Raw genomic sequence first — 11,369 nt, 5'->3', positions numbered from 1 at the left:
AATTGATTTGCAAGTTCTTGTATATGCATTATCTTTTGAACTTCTGTCTCGCATTCTTTTGTGCGAGGATCAAGATACTTTAATTGAGGTTCACACCATGAAACATCATTTTCTTTATTTTTCATTTCTCCCCCTAATCTAGGGAACAATGTTTCATTAAAATGACAATCAACAAAACGTGCTGTAAAAACGTCACCTGTCATAGGTTCAATATACCTTAATATTGAAAATGTTTCATATCCAACATATATTCCCAACCTCCTTTGAGGACTCATTTTTGTACGTTGTGGTGTCGCAATTGGAACATACACTGCACAACCAAATGTTCTAAGATGAGAAATATTTGGCTCTTGACCAAAAGCAAGTTGTAGGGGGGAATATTTATGACTTGCACTTGGTCTGATGCGAATCAATGCAGTAGCATCTAAAATTGCATGACCCCATATAGATACAGGGAGTTTTGTTCTCATTATCAATGGTCTAGCGATTAACTGTAAACGTTTAATCAATGACTCTGCTAAACCATTTTGTGTATGCACATGAGCAACAGAATGTTCAACAACAATTCCTATATACATGCAATAGTCATTAAATGCTTGAGATGTAAATTCACCAGCATTATCAAGTCTCACCCTTTTAATGGTGTAATCAGGAAAATGAGCTCTCAATTTAATAATTTGGACAAGAAATTTTGCAAATGCCACATTACGGCTTGATAACAGACAAACATGAGACCATCTGCTAGATGCGTCTATTAGAACCATGAAATATCTAAATGGTCCACATGGTGGATGAATTGGTCCACATATATCACCTTGAATTCTTTCAAGAAACATTGGTGATTCTTTCTCAACCTTAAGTGGTGAGGGTCTAGTTATCAATTTTCCAAGAGAGCAAGATGTACATGGAACCATTGTATCATGATGGATTTTTCAATCCTCTAGTGGATGTCCATGAGTACATTCAATAATCCTTTTCATCATTGTTGATCCTGGATGGCCTAATCTGTTATGCCATAAACTGAATACACCAGGATCAATATATTTTTCGTTAACTACCATATGTATTTCTGGTACATTTATATGTGTATAATGTAATCCAGAACTAAGTCTTGGTAGTTTTTCAACCACATGACTCTTGTCAGTGATACTTAAATATTTCTCATTTTCTGTTGTCACTGACTGATAATCATACCCGTTAAGGTATATGTCGGAGAAACTCAATAAATTTCTGCTTGACTTGGGAGAAAATAAGGCATCATTTATTAAAATTTTTGTACCATTTGGTAGTATGAAATTTGCCTTTCCTATCCCTTTTATCAAGTTAGCAGGTCCTGATATTGTATGTATAGTTCCTTCCGTTGGTTTTAGATCAATAAAATATTTCTCGGATTTAAGTATAGTATGTGTAGTTCCACTGTCTGCTATACAGAGATCTCCACCACTTGATTGATGTTGTATTCCAGCAAAATTCATATTGAACTTCATATATAAGAAATAAATAGTGAGTACATTAATATTACACAATATTTTACACGCAAATAGATAGTACTGAAACATTTAGCAAACATAATGACAAAGACAGACGATATTAAATCGTTTATTTTTTGAAAGACACACAACTTAAACATTCAAGAAATCTTCATATAAATCAGATAGTTTCTCAGTGACTGTTGGATCGACGTTATCCACAAAGTTTACTTCCTTTTCTTTATCTTTCAGCGAATCCTGATACATCTTAACAAGATGTTTAGATGTTCGGCAAGTATTAGCCCAGTGGCCCATTCTACCACATCTGTAGCAAGATTCTTTAGAATTTTTAGAAGAATTTTCTTCAACATCTTGTTTAGTGGGCTTGTTTTGTGGTTGATATTTATATTTTCGTGGATTATTATTTCTTTGACCACCACGGCCACTACCACGACCACGTCCTCGCCCATTACCATTACCATAAGGATGGTTTCTACCATAGTTATGGCTTTTGGCATGATGATGGTGATGGTTATTATAACCACGACCTTGCCCGCGTCCTTGTTCCTGTTTATAATTATTTGCAGTATTTGCTTCAGGGATTGCAAGTGTACCAGTAGGACGGGATTGCTGATTTTTCATTAATAGCTCATCATTTTGCTCTGCAACTAAGAGATATGAATTAAGTTCAGGATATGTTTTGAACTTTAGCATTCTCAAATTTCTTTGCACTGTGATGTTTGCAGCATTCATTGTGGAGAAAGTTTTCTCCACCATGTCTGCATCACTTATTTCATGTCCACAGAATTTAAGTTGTGAACATGTATTATACAGAGCTGAGCTATATTCATTTACTTTCTTAAAGTCTTGGAACCTTAATGTTCTCCATTGTTCCATAGCAGCTGGAAGTAAAATTTCTCTTTGATTATTGAATCTGCTTTTGAGACCTTCCCATAAAACATGGGGATCTTCTACAGTCACATAATTATTTTGTAAGCATTCATCAATATGTTGATGAATAAAGCAACATGCCGTTGCTTGTTCTTTTTCAGAACAAGTGTTGTTTTCATTTATGGCTTCAAGAATGCCCATTGATTTAAGATGCATTTTTACTTTTATAACCCATGGCATGTAGTTGTTTCCAGTTGATTCTAAAGGAGTAAATTTAAGCTTTTCCAGATTCGACATTTTCTATTAAAACAAACAACATGATAAATTATAGTCACTTTATATTCATAAGTATATAAACATTAAACATAAATTTAATATAACATAAATGATAAGTAGGTGACAGTGTCGACCATATGTAAGCAATCATTAATAAATGTTATATAACATAAATATAAATATTAGTAAACATAAATGATAATTAGGCGACAGTGTCGGCCATATAAATGTTAGATAATAGAAATATAAATGTTAGTAACATAAATGATAATTAGGCGACAGTATCGGCCATATAAATGTTAGATAATAGAAATATAAATGTTAGTAACATAAATGATAATTAGGCGACAGTGTCGGCCATATAAATGTTAGATAATTGAAATATAAATGTTAGTAACATAAATGATAATTAGACGACAGTGTCGACCATATATTATTCAGGTGGTATAACCGACCATATATCATTTAGGTGGCAGAGCCAACCATAATTAGTATTAAGATTATCGTGTTGATAACGTGTTATAATTCAGTAGGCTTATAACTACCTTTAGTGGTTTGATTCTTGATGTTATAATTCAGTATGCTTATAACTACCTTTAGTGATTTGATTCTTGATTAAGAATACTAATAATGAAGTGTAAGAACAAAGATGATAATGGAGAGAAAGAAAGAAACACTTTGTAAGTGTGAGAAATGGTGCAAGTTTAATGCTTGCATTCATGGCTATTTATAGTAAAAATATCACAAGTTTAGTTAATACAATAATATTACTTTTGGGTATCAATAATTGACTATCCATTTATATATATATATTTATATATTATAACAGAATGTAGACTATTAAGTGATGACTTTCATTTCTGATCGGAATTTAATTGTGAATTGTACGGTGTAGATATTTAACAAGTACTCTAATCGGAACTCAACAACACATAGATGAAATCACAGGAGGGAGAGACTGAAGCATGAGAAAAAGCCTTTATTAAGGAACAAAGACAGTTTAATCTTTGTCAAAAACTAATACACGAACACCCGCAACACTATTAAAGAAAATTTGACACGTTTAATCCGTAAAAGTATGGAAATCACCAATTTTTTCTTTTGAACAGCAAATGTAATTTTATTACGGCTCTAGTAAGATACTAGAAGGCAAAAGCAACAAACATACCAAGAAGAGTCGCAACGACTTTAGTAGCTAATTGTTCCAATTAATTTTATCTCTACTTCTATAAACAATCCAAGAATAAGAAATAGATCGAATCTGATCAAATAATCTCCTTTTTTAAAAATATCGTCTTGAAAAACGACACCATTACGAAAACGTCATATATACCAGAAAAGAGCAGCAACAATAGAGCAAGCCCATTTCTTTAATATATTAGGTTCAGCCCAATTTTAAAATATTAGGAAATCACCAATTTGTCCTGGTGAATAGAACTAATTTGATTAAAATTTATTTTCGTAAATTATGAATTTTATGTGGTGGATTGGTAGTTGATGTGGTGATGATTGAATTTTTGTGGATATTGGGGTTTTTTAAGGAGGGTTTGGAAAATGAACAAAAAAAAAAAAAGTTTAAGAAGAAAACGTAATTATCTTTATTTAAAGCAAAAAAATTTAATGATCACTGACTGTAGGGACTATCACTGCAAAAAATGAAAATCATGAGGACTACCGTGCAAAAGATGTCACTACAAAATAATGTTTCATTTTTGACACTTTCAAAATTTTTAACACTTTGAAGTGTCAATAACTTGACATATATTTAACACCTATAAGCGTCACAAAGTTTTTGACATTGAAAAGCATAAAAAAAGAAAACTCAATGACACTTAGAATTGTCAAAAAGTTGATAACACTAAAAATTTCTGACACCATATTTTTTAACGCTTCAAAGTTTTTGACACCATATTTTTCCAGGCTTTCGACTTATATTGATATTTTTAAGCGTCAAAAACTCATTTCAAAAGTGTTAAAAATTACAACATTATTTGTAGTGTGTTCAACAACAATATCCACAAATTTGAATAAAAACACGAGGACTATCCCATAATCATGTCTTGATTTTATTAAAAAAATTAAAAGAATTCTGGTGTATTCTTATTTTGTTTGATTAAGATTAACACCTTTCATTAAAACCCCTTTTCACACTACATACACCACCCAATTTTCGCATTATCACATTAATTCACACTCACTATATATATGAATCTAATTCCATTAGTTCCTACGCACAAACCCTTCTTTCTATTTCTCTCTCCTACATTTTTCTTAAACACACACAGAGTGTGTGTTCTTGTTCAAGAAAAAAGAAAAATAGTAACAGCACGATATCCAGCATGATGAATACTTGTCTAGTTATTATAATTATTCAGATTCAGATTTTGGGTGTGTTTATGGTTGTTTACGGGGATGTAGGGCTAGTGAATCCATCTAAGTTGAAAATGTTTGTGGATGAAATTCCAGATATGCCCAGAATCAAAGGCTATCATGTTGTGAATGGAGTTAAACTTCCCAAAGCTCTCAAAATAACGATGTTTCAAAAGTACTGGGTATGTCTTCGTTTTTTATAAATGTTTATTCTTCATATTCAATATTTCATTGTTTGCCTGTGCTTTTAGTCTTATGGATTGGAGGAGTCATTTTTTTTATATATATAATTAATTACTCCCTCCGTCTCATTCCAATAGTCTACAGACAAAAAACACGCAGTTTTAGGAAATCCCACTAACTTCATTTCTCCACCAATGAAATATCTTCTCTCTCTAGATCCACTAATAAAATATCTTATTTCCTTTCTATTTATGGAAGTGAACTATTAATTTGGGACAGCCCAAAATAGAATATGAACTATTGGAATGAGACGGAGGTAGTATGTTTTACGGTTCACCTGATTAATTGTGTAAATAAGAAAAAAGGTTCCGTACATATCATCACTCATCACACTATTGATTGTATCAATAATGTACCTTTTTGTGTATCATAATCACACTATTGATTGTATCAATAATGTACCTTTTTGTGTATCATATTAATTGCAATAACTTTCTAAATTTAATGTGTCTTGTATTGAATGTCAATATGTTATCATATTTTTCAAGTAAGTTTCAGTGTGAAGCATATCATTTTATTATAATCTATATCTTAATCTTAATCTTAATCTTAATCTATATTTGATTTAATTACCTCATAGAATTTTATAATAATTGTGGGCCTTAATTTTAAGCATATATAAGTTGAGTAGACTTGATGACTTTTTTTTACAGCTAGACTTGATACTTTGAGTTTGCATATCCACATTATCTATATTAGAGATAGAAGTTAAAGATTTTTAGTGGACATAAGTTTTGAAACTTTAATTTCTCACTTTAAAGTAACTTATAGTTGTTGCATTTAGTTAATTTATTTACATGATATAGCAAGGTAAATATATTACCTTTTCACAATTTTACAGCAAAGTCTTTTTTCACTATTTTCACTTTAAATATTTTTATTATTTCATATAACTTTTTATTAAATTTATATGAATAGACTAAGTTTTAAACGTGTTATCATTGATATAATTTTGATCAATTATTATATAATATAAATAAAAATATTTAAAATCAAAGATAAAAAAGAACTACTTGTTATTGGGACAATTATTTTGAAATGAAGGGAGCGATACGTTTTCTATTTTAGCTGGTAATAACATTGTATATGTAATATTAAAATTCTTATTTTATTTTTTATATTTGTGTCATATTTATTTGTTAAATTAAAATGAAATTGTGATAAATTGAGCAATATGTAACTATATTAGTTACTTCCTAACGGGTGTGTGGGTAACAAATAAAAAGATTCGATGCCAAAATTGCATTTCTAAAAAAAAAATTAATTTATTTAGTAATTTTTTCAACATATAATAGTACCTTTTCACAATTAGTTTTAATTTCAATTGTAAATTAAAGGTAAATTCTTAAACTTAAATCTAACAAAATGAGAGGTAACAATAAAAATAGGACTGATGGAGTGTTAAATTTTGAATTGTTTGAGAAATTGAACTTGAATGACTTCCGAATTTGATCCAATTGCTCCCAATCGATAGGTTTTGTGATAGGTTTTGTTATTGAAGAATTAATTGGCTATATAGTAGACCTTTTATTTATGAGCAATTTAGTGCTTTTTAAATTATTGTCCTCTAGCAATAATGTAGAATTAATTTTCTAAAATATTTTATTTTGTTTTCATTAAATATTTATATTTAAATTTATATTTGTTCTCACCGTTACTGTCCACACATGTCGTCCTCTAATATTTGGCACATAAATATATTTTTGATAATTACTCTTTCCTCCGGCTTGAATTCTCAAGTTCGTTTATCCCTGTTTCATATAGTTAGGGCTCTCTGACTATTCTCTAAATTAATTGTTTCCTCCATGTATTCTGATTATCCATTGTATAGATCTTATAGGCCCATGTGTTTACACATTCCATTCCATTATTAATAATATTACTTTCTTGCTTTTCAAAAAAAAATTCTTTATTTTTTACTACTTTTTATTTTACGAGTATAAAGTAAAGTATTAAAAAATTTTAACTTATTATTCTTATTTATTTCTTTTTTGCCATTATAAAATATTATTTTTATTTATTTTATTAATTTGGAACATATTAAAAAAAAAAAATGACTATAAAGATGAGGGAGTTAGTTTAGCAACTGTCCTAAAATGGTTCACACAACATTTGAGGAAAAGGTCAAAAAGCAGAGACAAAAGGTGTAACACTTAGAAAGTATCTTCTACTACCTTATTTTTACGAATAATTAACTTTATTGTGTTAGAATTAGATGCCTCGTAACTTATATATTTAGGGTGATGATTCGTACACTACTTATTTTTAGCCATACACCACCAAACATGCTTTACAGTGTTGTACTGTACAACCGTGTAAAGCACATTTGGTGGTGTACGGCTAAGAATAGGTGGCGTACGAATCACTCCCCATATATTTAATATTAACTTTAATTATATTAAATTAACTTTTATTTAAATGGTTATGATCACTTGGGAATACTCACTTTTTTTTGGGTGACTTACACCTCATATTATATCCGTCTGCAAGACAAAGACAAATTATGTTTTCTTATCTTGCCCTACTTTGTCCTTTTATACAACTTTTATTAAAAGTTAAAAAACCTTTTTGTGATTCTTTTATTCATTAACAAACAAACACATACTCACAGTAAGATTACCTTATTCCCAATTTGTTAGTAATTTACTGTTTTTATCTTATACAATGTCATGCCAACGGCTATATATTTGTAGAATATTATAAAAGTTGATAGAATAGAATAGAAATGGTTGAATATATTTTATTTTAATAAAAATAGGTGTTTTCTGGACTTGGCTGATTGCAACTTAATTTGGAAGGATGTTAACATTTTGTACACTAATGTAACCATAATTTGGCGTTTTCCAACTATGGAAAATCTTCCTTCCATTTGTGTATGTTTGAATGCTACCTAAAGAAATAAATATGTAGATCATATATTTATAATCCTAAGAAGTATAGGTGAAAATATATGATGTACAATTTACGTTTATGAAATTTTAAATAATTAAATAATCATTACATTGACTAGTATAGCAATTTTAGTTTACTTATTATACACTCCTAACCAATTTTCAAAACAAAGATACAGTTTCGGTAAAATAATACTGTAATAAATTTAATATAATACTTTTAAAAAGAAGTAAATACCTATTTCGAAACGAATGGATAACTTACCTAACAATGTTAGCTTAAACAAATTATACTTAAGTGCGACTGTAGTCAGATCAAGTGAATCTAAAGTATATTATGACCTACCTTGTAATATAATATATGTACGGAGTAGTTGTTTATTCCTTTACTTTTGCATAGACTATTGTTGATTAATGTTATACCAGAAAATTAGCATATTCATTTGTTTACCATGTTATGTTACATCATATCGTACATGCATATATATAACTCACGAGTTAACTCATAGTCCTCTAAGTAACATAAATGTTATTGTTATGGTACATCAGAATCTACGTTAGGTTCATATTGTTGTGTCTACTCGGTGTACTACCTTATCAATATAATTTAGTTATTTATATTATATTTTATATATGTAGTTTTTGTGGTAGAGCCATATTGTGTTGTATAACAAACTAAAAAAATTACTTGCCACAACTATTTTGTTTATTTGATGTTAATTGGTTTTATGGCTAATTCTATATAGAAACATATATGTTGCGATGTAGTTGTAATGAATTTTTAGTTTATAAACATCGTGGCATTATCTGATCTATTTATTACCACATCCGTCTTAATTACTAGTATTATCATATGTACATAGTCATAATCAAAATATACACTTTAACTTGAATATATACAGAGTATCATTAATATTAAACATATACATTTATAGATTGCAATTGTAAATGAACTTTGGAATGAAGCTATTATATTTTATAACAATTTATCAGATTTGGGACATGTAGGATTAGACAATGTTTATGCCCAGATTTCCATGTAACTTCAAATTGTGTAAAGACAAAATTAAGATTTAAGTAAAAGTTTCTTTCTTTTTTATTTCACTTGCAGAAATTTCACAAGGATCTTCCACCTTCTAAAGTGTTCGCATACGGTGAAACGCGACACAATGCGACAGTTCCTGGTCCTACAATCGAAGCTGTCCATGGTGTCTCCACTTATGTGAGGTGGCAAAATCGTCTCCCTTCACAACACATCCTTCCATGGGACCCGACAATCCCAACGGCTATCCCTCGTACAAAAACGGGCATTCCAACAGTCACTCACCTTCACGGTGGGATCGATGAACCCCAAAGTGACGGTAACTCACATTCATGGTTCACTTCCGGGTTCCAACAGTGTGGGCCCCTTTGGTCTAAAAAGACGTATCATTATCATAATTTACAACAGCCCGGCAACTTATATTACCATGATCATGCCATGGGGTTGACTAGAGTCAACCTTCTTGCCGGGCTGTTTGGGGCCTACATTATACGTGATGATCACGTAGAATCGCCACTTGGATTACCTTCTGGCAACGAATACGATCGTCCCTTGGTCGTTTTTGATCGTAGCTTCCGTATTAATGGATCCATTTACATGGATCCGGTCGGAAATAATCCAAAAATTCATCCACAATGGCAACCCGAGTATTTCGGTGATGTCATTGTTGTTAACGGCAAAGCGTGGCCGTACATGAATGTACGCAGGAGAAAGTACCGGTTTCGTATTATCAATGCTAGTAACGCGAGGTTTTTTAAGTTCCTTTTCGGGAACGATTTAGAGTTCATCCATGTCGGGTCTGACTCAGTTTATAGCGAGGAGTCGGTATCGGTGAAAGAGATACTTCTGGGGCCATCTGAGATCACAGATGTGGTAGTTGACTTTTCAAAGTCAACTACCGATTCGGCTATATTACACAATGGAGCAGCCTATCCTTACCCTGGTGGCGACCCAGTGAACGAGAACAATGGGATAGTTATGAAATTCATCATTAATCATCAACGCGAATTCGACTCATCGCGTGTACCAAAAATGTTGATCAAGTATCCTACACCGACTTTATCCCAAGTGGCGAAAACTCGTTACATTGCTATGTACGAGTACACGAGCCCAATCGATGAACCGACTCATCTATATATCAATGCAAAGTCATATGATGACCCAGTGACCGAAAAACCTAAAGTTGGGACAACGGAGATTTGGAATGTGATTAATCTAACGGAGGATAATCACCCGTTACATATCCATCTTGCACTTTTCAAAGTGCTGGATCAAACAAATATAACCGATATAGACACGTTTAAAACGTGTATGACGAAATATAACAATGCTGAAAAATGTGAGATTGATAAACACGCTCAGGGGGCGAAATTGAGTGTAGAACCGTACGAGAATGGGTGGAAGAATGTGTATAAGATGCAACCGGGACATGTTACGAAGATCGTTGTGAAGTTTGGTTACATACATACGAATGCATCGTACCCGTTCGATGCAACCGCAGAGCCAGGTTATGTCTACCATTGCCATGTAAGTTCCATTGTTCAACATAATTTGGTTACAAACTTGAACTTGTACAAATAACGTTATTGCTATTGATAGTGGTTTTGTTACATATTTTTTGTTACTGTTATATATTGCAGATATTGGATCATGAAGATAATGTGATGATGAGGCCATTAAAATTAGTGAAATAATTATTGGAGCTTCTAAGAGGCTTATGTGATGTTTGTGGATATTATATTGACAAATGTGGATGACATGGAAAAAAATATACATGCATATTGATACGAACTTATTTTTATTGGTTTTTTGTTTTTCATTTTGAGAGGTAATCATGTGAATTTTGTTGGCTTGTTTATTTTTTTTTTCATCAAATCTTTTATTGAATATGTATGACAGAATGGATAATAAATATAATTATTAACCTTAACCTTTTTCTACATACTAAATGCCGTGGCACTTAGTGTGGTTTCAACCCCAGCCAAGTTCAAAAAGTGGGTCAAAACGATATTGACTCAAACTTGCCCCTAAAAACTGCTAAAACACCCCCCCCCCCCCCACCCCCCCCCCCCCCCCCCCTCTCTACTATAAACACCTTACAAAGACTCCCTAGGAGTTAAACTGTCAATTTTCTCAACTAAAATAAAAACTCCACCCAACAACTTTGACAACTCTTATCTTCCTCTC

General features: G+C 31.5%; 1 protein-coding gene across 1 annotated transcript; it reads left to right on the top strand.

Moving 5' to 3' along the window:
* The first annotated feature begins 4,830 nt into the window (after positions 1-4,830).
* On the top strand, positions 4,831-11,068 carry LOC139847005 (multicopper oxidase LPR2-like). The gene is made up of 3 exons (XM_071836602.1): positions 4,831-5,188; positions 9,252-10,709; positions 10,823-11,068. The coding sequence occupies exons 1-3, from the start codon at positions 4,976-4,978 to the stop codon at positions 10,874-10,876; spliced, it is 1,725 nt and encodes a 574-aa protein (XP_071692703.1). The 5' UTR covers positions 4,831-4,975; the 3' UTR covers positions 10,877-11,068.
* The last annotated feature ends 301 nt before the right edge of the window (positions 11,069-11,369 follow it).

Source organism: Rutidosis leptorrhynchoides, chromosome 5, assembly GCF_046630445.1.
Source record: "Rutidosis leptorrhynchoides isolate AG116_Rl617_1_P2 chromosome 5, CSIRO_AGI_Rlap_v1, whole genome shotgun sequence".
Taxonomy (NCBI): domain Eukaryota; kingdom Viridiplantae; phylum Streptophyta; class Magnoliopsida; order Asterales; family Asteraceae; genus Rutidosis; species Rutidosis leptorrhynchoides.
Note: the sequence above shows the minus strand (reverse complement) of the source record. Positions and strands in the feature narration are given on the sequence as shown.

Coding starts and splice junctions, on each gene's coding strand:
- LOC139847005 (XM_071836602.1), top strand. CDS start 4,976: ATGATGAATACTTGTCTAGTTATTATAATTATTCAGATTCAGATTTTG. Junction 5,189..9,251: donor CGATGTTTCAAAAGTACTGG/GTATGTCTTCGT, acceptor TTTCACTTGCAG/AAATTTCACAAGGATCTTCC. Junction 10,710..10,822: donor GTTATGTCTACCATTGCCAT/GTAAGTTCCATT, acceptor TATATATTGCAG/ATATTGGATCATGAAGATAA.